General features: G+C 56.0%; 1 protein-coding gene across 1 annotated transcript in view; it reads right to left on the bottom strand.

The window, feature by feature from the left end:
- Positions 1-330: 330 nt before the first annotated feature.
- Positions 331-12,225, bottom strand: part of Fgfr4 (fibroblast growth factor receptor 4) — a 13,721-nt gene continuing 1,826 nt past the window's right edge. The window contains exons 2-18 of the mRNA XM_013015987.1: positions 10,798-10,930; positions 10,111-10,374; positions 9,938-10,021; positions 9,431-9,597; positions 8,308-8,431; positions 7,001-7,191; positions 6,776-6,914; positions 5,585-5,778; positions 5,359-5,504; positions 5,164-5,285; positions 2,926-3,036; positions 2,635-2,825; positions 1,809-1,931; positions 1,610-1,680; positions 1,503-1,525; positions 820-953; positions 331-701 (exon numbers count right to left, since the gene is read on the bottom strand). Of these exons, the coding sequence (XP_012871441.1) occupies positions 540-701; positions 820-953; positions 1,503-1,525; positions 1,610-1,680; positions 1,809-1,931; positions 2,635-2,825; positions 2,926-3,036; positions 5,164-5,285; positions 5,359-5,504; positions 5,585-5,778; positions 6,776-6,914; positions 7,001-7,191; positions 8,308-8,431; positions 9,431-9,597; positions 9,938-10,021; positions 10,111-10,374; positions 10,798-10,888 (2,337 nt within the window). The 5' untranslated portion in view covers positions 10,889-10,930 and the 3' untranslated portion in view covers positions 331-539. The remainder of the gene's footprint in view (positions 702-819; positions 954-1,502; positions 1,526-1,609; positions 1,681-1,808; positions 1,932-2,634; positions 2,826-2,925; positions 3,037-5,163; positions 5,286-5,358; positions 5,505-5,584; positions 5,779-6,775; positions 6,915-7,000; positions 7,192-8,307; positions 8,432-9,430; positions 9,598-9,937; positions 10,022-10,110; positions 10,375-10,797; positions 10,931-12,225) is intronic.

The following is a 12,225-nucleotide window of genomic DNA, read 5'->3' as shown; positions in this document are numbered from 1 at the left end:
AAGCAAGAGGGGCTCGGGACAGCAGCTCTGTAGCCAGGCCCAGGGAGGCCCAGGCGGCGAGGATCGGGTACCGAGGCTCAGGAGGAGGAGCAGAATCCAACCACTCAGGCTCCTAGGCTATTGGCATTGGCCGCAAGGCACTGGTGGCTCTCACACCAATCATCCAGGCTACTGAGGAAGCTAAGATCTGAGGCTCCTAGTTCGAAGCCAGCCCTGGGCGAGAATCTCCACGATTGCTCTTATCTCCGATGAACCACTCAAAGGCCGGAAGTGGTGTTGTGGCTCACCATGCCTTGAAGGACACAGACTCAGGGCCAGGGCCCAGGCCCTGAGTTCAAGCCCCAGCACTACACAAAACCACGGCGTGGAATCTCCAACCTGCACGGTGGGGTTGGCGCTGTGGATTGGGAACGCAGCAGGAAGCTTTATCCCCAAGATGAAGGGGGGGGTCTCCCCAAAGCAGAGATCGGAGCAGCCAGAGTTATCCACTGTGTCAGCCACGAGGCCCAGGACCATGGGGCCTGCCCGCCAGCCCCACCTCACACCCCAGTTCCTGTCTGCACCCCCGGAAAGGGGAAGGAAGTGGATGTCAGGGGCAGGGGGTCGTGGCTGAAGACAGAATCGTTGGAGGAGCAGGTGCTGCTGGAGTCCCCACCGGAAGGGGCGGCGTAGGGGCCAAAGGTCAGGCGCAGATCAAGGTACTGGAAGAGATGGACTGATCAGCTTCCAGCCTCTTGGGAAAAGACGCCTATGTGCTCAGGTTGATGGGGTCCGGGGAGGGGGGCGGGCAGTGGAGGGGGCAGGAGAGGGGGGTAGTACCTCCTCAGAGACAGCCAGCAGGACTTTGTCCAAGGCCTCCACCAGCTGTTTGAAAGTGGGTCTCTGGGAGGGTACGGCATGCCAGCACTCACGCATTAGCCCGTACCTGAGATGGAGGGGGGCAAGAGGGGAGGCTCAGGGGCCCTGGAGTTGGACCTGGTGGACCTAGGTAAGGTTTCTTTTTTTTGTCAGTCTTGGGGCTTGAACTCTGGGCCTGGGCGCTGTCCCTCAGCTCTTCAGCTCAAGGTGAGTGCTCTACCACTTGAGCCACAGCGCCACTTCTGGTTTTCTGGTGGTTCATTGGAAATAAAGAGTCTCACAGCCTTTCCTGCCTGGGTTGGCTTTGAACCGTGATCCTCAGATCTCAGTCTCCTGAGTAGCTAGGATGACAGGCGTGAGCCACCAGCGCCCAGCTCCTCAGATTTCAGAGCTCCAATTATGTACTGAAAAGTCGGAAGTGGAGCTATGGCTCAAGTGGTAGAGCACCAGTCTTTTTTTTTTTTTTTGTCGGTCGTGGGGCTTGAACTCTGGGCCTGGGCGCTGTCCCTCAGCTCTTCAGCTCAAGGCTGGCGCTCTACCACTTGAGCCACAGCGCCACTTCCAGCTTTTTCTGCTTATGTGGTGCTGAGGAATTGAACCCAGGGCCTCAGGCATGCGAGGCAAGCACTCTACCACTGAGCCACCTTCCCAGCCAGGGAAGTCATCGCTTTCACAGGTCAGGACAGTGATGGCGGCAGACACCCCCCCCCTCTGAGGCCCTCCCCCCCCTCCTGGGGTCTCCAGAACTCACACATCACTCTGGTGTGTATATACACGGTCAAACAAGGCCTCAGGCGCCATCCACTTGACCGGCAGGCGGCCCTGGAGGGGAGTCAGGTGGGGACACACTAAGCCGAGTCCCCAGGTCGCTGGGGAGATGCTTGCCACACCCTAAGTCCCCCCCCCTTCCCCCCCACCCCCATGTCCAGCTTCGCCCCACCCCGACTCACATTGCTGTTTTTCTTGTAGTAGTCAATGTGGTGGACGCCACGGGCCAGCCCGAAGTCAGCGATCTTCATGACATTGTCCTCAGTCACCAGCACGTTGCGGGCTGCCAGGTCCCTGTGGATACACTGGGGGAGGGGGAGAACAGGGGACAGAAGGACACATGCTGGGAGCTGTGCCCAGAGTCTCACAGGCAGCCTGTGCGTATGGGTGGGGTGTGCCTGACTCCTCCATCCATTTGTTTTGGTCGGTCGTGGGGCTTGAACTCTGGGCCTGGACGCCATCCCTTAGCTCTTCAGCTCAAGGCAAGTGCTCTACTATTTGAGCCACAGCACCACTTCTGGTTTTCTGGTGGTTCAATGGAGATCAGAGTCTCCCAGACTTTCCTGCCCAGGCTGGCTTTGAACTGCGATCCTCAGATCTCAGCCTCCTGAGTAGCTAGGATGACAGGCATGAGCCACCGGCACCCGGCTCGTCTACCCATTTTACAGATGAGGAGGTGCGAGATTCAGAAAAGGGCAATGTAACAGTAAGAGAGGGGAGAGGGAAAGGGAGCAGAGGGGATAAAGGAAGGAACAGGAAGGGAGGAGGGAAGGAAGGAAACAAAGGAAGAGAGAGAAACATGACAGCAGGGAACTCCGGCACTTCTTTGCTTTTGCTCAGGGAATGGAGAGGAAAAGGGGCCAGGCAGTAGTAGCTGACTAGGATGGGGGCCTGGGAATAAAGACAGGGGACACTGAAGGTGGCGGAGTGAAGACAGAGCAGTGGGGGACAATGAATGACCAGCAGGAGCATGCGCAGATGGTCTGGAGGGCTGCCAGTCACGCCCACCTTCCGGGATTCCAGGTACTGCATGCCCCGGGCCACCTGGTAGGCGCAGGAGACCAGGCCTGGGAAAGCCAGGGGCCCCTCGCTGCTCCTTGGCCCGTCGGGGCTGAGGTCAGGGCCTGGGGGTCGCCGGGCCCGGAGAAACTCTCGAAGGTTTCCCTTGGCTGCACACTCCACGATCACATACAGAGGCCCTGCAGAGGGGGCAGGGGTGGGGTGGGGGGCACAGCCAGACTGCTAAGACTCTGTCTCTGCCTCCTCTTACCCCCAGCCACGCCCCCAGCGGTGCCCCACCTCCCTGGGTGCAGACACCCAGTAGGTTGATGATGTTCTTGTGTCGGCCAATCAGCTTCATCACCTCCATCTCCGACACCAGATCGGCCAGGTCCTTGTCGGAGGCGTTGTCTGTGAAGACAAGTCAGGTCAAGGAGCCTGAACTCACACTCAGGTGGCTCACACCTGTCACCCTAGCTACTCAGGAGGCTGAGATCTGAGGCCTGGGGTTTGACACCAGCCTGCACAGGGAAGTCTGTGAGACTTGTCTCCAGCGAACCACCCCAAATAGAGCTGTGGCTCAAGTGGTAGAGCACCAGCCTGGAGCACAAAAGCACAGAGACACGTTGGGTGCTGATGGCTCACTCCTGTCATCCTAGCTACTCAGAAGAGGCTGAGATCGGAGGATGGAGGTTCAAAGCCAGCCTGGGCAGGAAAGTCCACGAGAGACGCTTATCTCCAATAAACCACCAGAAAACCAGAAGTGAAACTAGGGTTCAAAATGGTAGAGTACTAGCCTTGAGCAAAAGAGCTCAGGGACAGGGTCCTGAGTTCAAGACCTAGGACCAGCACAAGAAAGAAAAGAAAAAAGATGGGGCTGGGAAGGTGGTTCAGTGGTAGAGCGCTTGCCTTGCATGCATGAGGCCCTGGGTTCGATTCCTCAGCACCACATAAGCAACAAGAAAAAAGCCGGAAGTGGTGCTGTGGCCCAAGTGGTAGAGCGCTAGCCTTGAGCTGAAGAGCTGAGGGACAGCGCCCAGGCCCAGAGTTCAGGCCCCAAGACCGGACCCCCCCCCATGAAAAAAAAAAAAAGAAAAGAAAAAAGATCTGAAAGTAAGCCTTCCTGTGAGCAAGTTCAGGAAATAAGAGACACAGGCAAGAGTTAAGACCTCCAAACAGGAAGGAAGCTGTATCTGGAGGGGTTGGCACCAGTCCCTGAGCATGGGGAGGGGGGAGGAGGAACGGGACACAGCTCCTAGGAGTAGTAGAAAGGGTACACACTGGCACCCTGAGGTAAACACAGGGCCTGCTGTCTATCTGGCCTGGGAATTGGGGGAGGCCGCTGCCAGGCCACAGCTAGGAAGAGCTCTGGCTTTTGGGGAAAGAGTTGAGGCTTTAGGATACACCCCCAGGCCTAACCTGGGGGGGTGTCAGTGGCCCTGGGACAATGATACAATGATATTAACCCCCCCCGCCGCCCCTGCCCACACAGCAATGATCATAAGGCGCATTTCTCAATCCCGGCTGTCCACAAAGCACCAGGTGGCTCCAGCTGTGTAGAGAGGAGGAGGGAGGAGGGAGGAGGGAGGAGGGAGGGAGGAGAGGGAGTGGAATGGTGGCTGGGGCCAGTTTTTGCAGAAGGGGCTGGAGTATTCTTGTTTATTTTTTTCCAGTCATGGGGCTTGAACTCAGGGCCTGGGCTCTGTCCCTGAGCTCTTTCATTCAAGGCTAGTGCTCTACCACTTTGAGCCACAGAGCCACTTCCAGTGTTCTTGTGGCTCTTTGGAGATAAGCCTTTCATTTATTTATTTATTTTATTTTTAATTTTGTTTTTTGGGTCTGGTCGTGGGGCCTGAACTCTGGGCCTGGGCGCTGTCCCTCAGCTTTTCAGCTCAAGGCGAGCGCTCTACCACTTGAGCCACAGCGCCACTTCTGGCTTTTTTCTTGTTGCTTATGTGGTGCTGAGGAATCGAACCCAGGGCCTCATGGATGCAAGGCAAGCGCTCTACCACTGAGCCACCTTCCCAGCCTGGAGATAAGCATTTTTTAAAAAATTATTATTATCGGCCATGGGGCTTGAACTCAGGGCCTGGGTGCTGTCCCTCAGCTCTTCAAGGTGAGCACCCTACCACTTGAGCCACAGCGCCACTTCTGGTTTTCTAGCAGTTTATGGAGATAAGAGTCGCAGGGAGTTTCCTGCCTGGGCTGGCTTTGAACCTCCATCCTCAGATCTCAGCCTCCTGAGTAACTAGGATGACAGGTGTGAGCCACCAGCATCTGGCTTCGGAGTGGATTCAATACAACACTTGGGGGTCTGGGACTGTGTGAGTTTGTGTGTATGTGTGTGTGTGTGTGTGTGTGTGTGTGTGTGTGTGTGTTTGGAGTGGGAGAGGGAGAGTTCCTGGGGCTTGAACTCAAGGCCTGAGCACTTAGAAGTAACTCTTAATATACCAGCATCGCTGGCATCCAGAAGTCTCTCCATACCCACCCCTTCTGCTACTTCTGCTCTCTCCCCCCCCTACTGGTGGCCATACCCACCTTTGAGCATCTTGACAGCTACAGTGCTGGTTTTGTCCGGCTGGGTGGGGTCCATCCCGAAGGCCTCTGCGCCAACCACCTGCCCGAAGCAGCCCTCTCCCAGTGGCTTGCCAAGTACCAGCCTAGAGACCAAGAAAGCCTCAGAGCTCTGGGGGGCAGCTCAGGGCGGACCCTTCCTGGTCCTGCTCCGTGTACCTGTCCCGAGGGAATTCCCACAGAGGGTCCAGAGGAAGGTCCAAGTTCACAAGACCAGCCAGCAAGGGGGGGCCCGGGGAGGGCAGCCAGACACCCCGCACCAAAGACGAGCTTGACTTGCCCCAAGAACCGGACTCCGGAGAGAACTGCGCAGAGGAAAGGATGGCTTGCTACAATCGGGCTCCAAGCCCGGAGGGACGGGGTGTGTAGGGGGTTGACACAGTACCTGCCGAGCCAAAGGGAAGCGAGACAGCTTCTGCACAGGGGCGGGCTGGCGTGGGTGGCGGCCATGGAGGGCCTGCCCTCGATACAAGCCGGCCAGCAGCAGGAACACGGCCAAGACAAAGGCGCCCGAGGCGTACAAGATGATGTCCATATACTTGCTTTCCGGCGTGGCCGCTGTCCACGTGAGATCCTCCTCTGCTTGTCCACCGATGAATGACAGACAGGAAATGAGCAGAGTGATCACTGTCCAGCCCCGCCCCCAGCAAGGTCCTGACCCTCCCCACACTCCATCCAGTGCACTTAGGGACACACATAGAAAACTGCATTTCTGCAGGGTGCTGGTGGCTCACGCCTGTCATCCCAGCTACTCAGGAGGCTGAGATCTGAGGATCGAGGTTCAAAGCCAGCCCAGGCAGGAAAGTCTGTGAGACTCTCATCTCCAATGAACCACCAGAAAACCAGAAATGGGGTCTCAAAACCAGGAATGGAATTGTGCCTCAAAGTGGTAGAGTGCTAGCCTTGAGCACAAAGACTCAGGGACAGCGCTTAGGCCCTGAGGTTAAGCCCTAGGACTGACAAACAAAACTGTATTTTTACAGGGTCTCACGGGCCACAGGGCTGCATGGATGGGGGCATAAATGGAATCTAACACAAGTCCTGGCTTGGGTGTGTGTGGACTGAACCCAGGATCTTGTGCTTTTGCTTGGCTGGCACCCTACATTTGAGCCACAGCTCCACTACCCCCCCTTTTTTTTTGGGTTGGTGGTGGGGCTTGAACTGTGGGCCTGGACGCCATCCCTTAGCTCTTCAGCTCAAGCTGAGTGCTCCACCATTTGAGCCACAACGCCATTTCTGGTTTTCTGGTGGTTCACTGGAGATCAGAGTCTCATGGACTTTCCTGCCCAGGCTGGCTTTGAACTGCGATCCTCAGATCTCAGCCTCCTGAGTAGCTGGGATGACAGGCGTGAGCTGCCAATGCCAGACTCCCTCTTTTCTTTTGGTGTGTGGAGGGGGTTAATTAGAGTGCAAGAATCTCATGGATTCCCCTAGCTCAAATCACGATCCTCAGATCTCCTCATCCTGAGCAGCCAGGATGACAGATGTGAGCCATTCACACAGCCATATCCCACAAGGCCAAGCGAGATGGGCCAGATTGTGGGGGGGGGAGGGGGAAGGGTCCTGGGGGGCCCACCTGGCAGTACCGTGAGCCAGGCTGACTGGTAAGAGAGGCCGATGGAGTTGCCGGCCAGGCAGGTGTACTCGCCCGCATCCTCAGCAGACACATTGCGCAGGTACAGGACCTCCACCTCAGAGCTGTTGATGTCTGCGGTCTGTGGGGGGAGGGGGAGAGGGGTAGGGAGTGGGGGAGAGGGCAGGTGTCCACCCCCCACCCCCGTGGGAGCCGGGGATCGCTCACCTTTAGGACCTGCACGTAGGGGAAGCCGTCCGCGCCAAAGCTGCTGCCGTTGATGACGATGTGCTTCAGCCACTGGATGTGCGGCTGCGCGTCGCTGTACACTTTGCACAGCAGCTCCACGTCGCTGCCCGCCACAGCCGTGGTGTTGGCCGGAAGCCCGGCCTGCAGGATGGGCCGGTGCGGGGACCGCTCTGGGGGGCCGGGCCAGGCCGTCATCCCTGACCAGCGGCACCCATACAAGCACCCCCTTTAGCTACCTCCCCCTCATTCCGTTCTCTCTCTGTGTGTGTGTGTGTCTTGAACTCAGAGCCTACATGCTATTAACTTTTTTTTTGGTCAGTCGTGGGACTTGAACTCTGGGCCTGGGCGCTGTCCCTCAGCTCTTCAGCTCAAGGTGAGCGCTCTACCACTTGAGCCACAGCGCCACTTACAGTTTTCTGGTGGTTTATAGGAGATGAATCTCATGGACTTTCCTGCCCAGGCTGGCTTTGAACTGTGATCCTCAGATCTCAGCCTCCTGGGTAGCTAGGATGACAGGCGTGAGCCGCTGGTGCCCGGCTTCTCTTAGCTTGCACTCAAGGCTGACATACTCTACCACTGGAATCCCTTTTCCACTTCTGCTTTTTTTTGATGATTAATTGGAGATAAGAGTCTCACAAAGTTTGCTACCCTGAGCTGGCATTAAACTTTGATCCTCAGATCTCAACCTCTGGAGCGGCTGTGATTACAGGTGTGAGCCACTGGTGCTGGTCTTTTTTCCCCAGTTCAAAGATAGGGCCTTCCCCACAGTCAGCTCAGAGTCTGCTCAGCTCCGGCTTCCCCGGCTTAATCCTTCAATGCTCCCTTATTCCCTTTGAGCTCAGAGCCGCTTCTCAGCCTAACAATCAACCTGCTTTATTTTTTGGTCGGTCGTGGGGCTTGAACTCTGGGCCTGGGCGCTGTCCCTTAGCTCTTCAGCTCAAGGCTAGCGCTCTACCACTTGAGCCACAGCGCCACTTCCTGTTTTCTGAGTGGTTTATTGGAGATAAGACTCTCATAGACTTTCCTGCCCAGGCTGGCTTTGAACCTCGATCCTCAGATCTCAGCCTCCTGAGTAGCTAGGATGACAGGCGGGAGCCACCGACGCCCAGCTCAATCAACCTCCTTCTACAGCCCACCTGCCTGCGAAGTCACTGCGTTCTTCACACATGGGCTTTACACTGTACCCTCTGCCTGGCAGCCCCGCTCTCCCCTCCAGTCCACACAGCCCCCACCCTTGGACTTGACTGCCCTCCCCCTGGAGGGCAGGACCAGTCCCCTCCACTCACCCAGCACATCCAACAGATAGCTGTAACGGATGCTGCCCACGGCGTTCTCCACGAGGCAGGTGTAGGTGCCACGGTCGGAGGGCACAACGCTTTCCATCACCAGGCTCCAGTGCTGGTGCCGCAGCTGGGGGCAGAGGAAGAAGCCATGGGAGATCAACAAGCACCCCCCCCCCACACACACACCAGAGGCCAGCACAGGAGGGGTCAGTGTTGCACACACAGGGTCTGTCTTTAGCTTTCAACGCTCAGAGAAGGGCAGGCCAAGGCCAGGCACCTTAGGACAAACAAAAAGTCTCCTAACCAGGTGCCAGTGGCTCACGCCTGTCATCCTAGCTACTCAGGAGGCTGAGATCTGAACATCCTGGTTCAAAAGCCAGCCCAGGCAGGAAAGGCTGGGAAACTCTTATCTCTCATGAACCACCAGAAAACCGGAAGTGGCGCTGTGGCTCAAGTGGTAGAGTGCTGGCCTTGAGCTGATGAGCGCAGGGACAGCGCCCAGGCCCAGAGTTCAAGCCCCATGACCAACACCACCACCACCAACAAAGGCTCCTAGAAGTATTCAAAGACTCAAGGTTTGAGTCTTTGTGCAGGTACTGGGGCTCAAACTCAGGGCCTAGGTGCTGTCCTTGAGCTCTTTTGCTCAAGGCGAGCGCTCTACCACTTTGAGCCACAGCGCCACTTCTGGTTTTCTGGTGGTTCATTGAAGATAAGAAATGTCATGGACTTTCATGGATTTTCCTGCTGAGGCTGGCTTTGATCCTTAGATCTTAGCCTCCTGAGTAGCTAGGATTATAGGCATAAGCCACCAGCACCTAGCCCTTAGCTCTTTTTTTTTTTTTTCCTGGGTCTTGGGGCTGAACTCTGGGCCTGGGCGCTGTCCCTCAGTTCTTCAGCTCAAGGTGAGCGCTCTACCACTTGAGCCACAGCACCACTTCTGGCTTATTTTTGGTAGTCACTTGGAGATAAGATTTCTGGGCTGGCTTTGAACTGCGATCCTCAGATCTCAGCCTCCCAAGTAGCTGGGATGACAGGCGTGAGTCACTGGTGCCCATCCACAAATGTTTTCTTCATCGGCTTTATCTGTATACACGAGGGGACTGGTCACGGGGGAACAGAGATTTACCCGAATGCCACCAATGCGATTCTCCCCGTAGAAGGCCTGTCCATCTTTCAGCCAGCGGATGGTGGGCGTGGGGTTGCCCGCAGCTGGGCAGCGGAATTTCACAGTGTTCCCAGCAGGCACTGCGTGCAGCTTCTTCTCCATGCGCTGGGGGTGTGTCCAGTAGGGTGCTGGGGGTGGGGGGAAGGGTAAGTATCTAGCTCTCCAAACATGATCACTGGCTCCCAGTCTTCTAAGTGATCGGACAGACAGCGGAGAAGCCAGCTGCTGGTGGCTCACACCTGTCATCCTAGCTACTCAGGAGGCTGAGATCTGAGGATCACGGTTCAAAGCCAGCCCGGGCAGGAGAGACCGTGAGACTCCTATCTCCAATAAACCACCAGAAAACCAGAAGTGGCGCTGTGGCTCAAGTGGTAGAGCGCTCGCCTTGAGCTGAAGAGCTGAGGGACAGCGCCCAGGCCCACCCACCAAAGAGAGTGGAGACACGAGTCTTTGAGGATTCATACCAACCTTGCTGGGGGTACACATGGCCCTTGGAGGAGCCCCTGGGGCCTTGAGGGTCCTCATCATCACCACGGCTGAGGGTCAACGAGTCTACTTTAGAAACAGAAGAAGGCAGAAGGCATCTGAGATCCCAGATGGGAGGTTCAGGCACCCCTGTCCCTCGTGTTACACACTCTTACCATCTGCAACCAAAGTGAGGTTGTGCAGGACGCTCATAGACCCTCGGGCCAGGCAGAAGTAGTGGCCGGCATCCTCAGGCAGGAAGCTAGCAATCTCCAGGCGGCCTCTCCAGCCCCGGACCCGGCCTGCAGGTGCCAGCCGACTGCTCTCCTTGTACCAATGGCCACCACGCTCAGCCTGCCCACAGCACAGTTGCACAGCTTGCCCGATGGCCACCAACAGTTCTTGTTCTTGCTTCTCCAGACTGGGGGCCGAGCAGGGCTCTGAGGGCAGAAGGGAGCTATCAGAGGACCCCAGAAGCCCAGCTGAAGCAGCGTTCTACCTCTAGGCACCATGCAGGGGCACACGGCAGATCAGCAGAGGTTCGCACGCATGCGCTGCGGGGCCAGGCTCCTCTTGGGGGTATGTTACACACACACATGCCACACCAGACATGCCAGCGCTTAACACACACACACATACACACACACACACACAACCAAGGGGCTCACCACCAGCTGGACAGGCGAAAGGCCAGTCATCTCTGTAGACACACAGACACAGGTGCTTGCTGGGAGCCAGACAGCCGTCTGGCAATGCTGGAGCCCAGCTCCCCGCTGCCATCTTCTCCCCAGCACCCCCTCAGCCAGCAGTCCCTTCCTGCTGCCCACGCCTCCCGTCCCTGCCACCCTCTCCCACGACCATACCCAGCTCCATCTCCTCAGAGACTTCAAGGGCCCAAGCTGGCATTCCAGGCGCCCCCAGAAGGACCCCCACAAGGGCCAATACCAGCTGCATCTCCTTCCTGCTGCTCTGATGTGTTTTGGGGGGCTCGCTTTCCTAAGGCAGGAGAAGGTAGAAAGAAAGAGTTTCTGCTACGGGAGTACCTTTGCTGGCACTGATCCTGAGTTGACCGATGAGGAAACCGAGACAGGAAATGGCCAGCAGGGTCATCTAAGTCCCCCACGCCAGGCAGTAGCAGGGCAGGGACTACAACCAGCGCTGTTGTTGCCCTCCCCCCCACCGGAGATTCGGCAGGAGGGCCAGGCTGGGCTTCCTGCTTGCTTTGGGTCTTGCTGAGCCCCTGGCTTGAGTTCACAGAAAGAGCAGTTTGAGGATGCTTTCCTTAGCGGAAAGACAGAACTTCTGCTCTCTCTCTCTCAACACACATCATTTATTTATTTTTATTTTTGCTGAATAAATGAATTTATTGCTGAAGAGGCAAAAAAGGGGGTGGTAGAAGAAACAGAAAACAAAGCCAAGTGTTTGTTTGCTTGTGCCAGTAATGAGGCTTGAACTCAGTGACCTGGGGAACTGTCCCTTAGCTTTTTCCAATTGAAGCTTTATCACTTGAGTCACAGCTGTACTTCTGGCTTTTTGGTGGTGAATTGAAGATAAGACCCAGACTGCAATCCCCAGAACTCAAGCCTCCTGAGTAGCTAGGATTACACAGGCATGAGCCACCAGTGACTGGCAACACCAGGGTTTTGTTGGCTTCACTCTGCAGGGCTGAGGATTGAACTCAGAGCCTTGTGCATGCTAGACGAGCATTCTACCACTGAGCTATGGATCTCTAGCCACTTTGGTAAAGACTGTAGTCATTAAAGGTCAGAAAGTGCCCAAGTTCAAATGCTGACTCTTTACAACAAGTCCTCAGATTCTCTTTCCAACGTTATCCTCTTATCCACTGCAGAGTGGATAAGAGATAATACAGGTAAGACCATTGGAATGGTGGTGAATTCTTCTCCCTACCCCATTCCATGACCTTTCACCTGTCACTCTGGGTCTGCCCTCAGCCACTCATCTCTGCTTCTAAAACCACTCCTGTCAGATATAAGGTATACATTCTCTGCATCTGGTTAACTTCTTGCAAGTATTATGAGGAACCAGGTTCTATGCCTCACACCTAGCTATTCAGGAGGCTGAGATCCAAGGATAATAGTTTGAAGCTTGCCCAGAAGAGTCTGTGAGACAAATCCCTAATTAACTAGCAAAAAGCTGGAAGTGGAGGCATAGCTCAAGTGATAGAGTGCCAGCCTTGAGCGGAAAAAAAAATCAAGAGTACAAGGCTGAGTGCTTGCCTCACATGCATGAGGCCATGGGTTTGATTCTTCAGCACCACATAAGCAGAAAAA

The sequence above is a fragment of the Dipodomys ordii genome, unplaced genomic scaffold, assembly GCF_000151885.1.
Source record: "Dipodomys ordii isolate 6190 unplaced genomic scaffold, Dord_2.0 Scaffold29, whole genome shotgun sequence".
Lineage (NCBI taxonomy): Eukaryota > Metazoa > Chordata > Mammalia > Rodentia > Heteromyidae > Dipodomys > Dipodomys ordii.
Note: the sequence above shows the minus strand (reverse complement) of the source record. Positions and strands in the feature narration are given on the sequence as shown.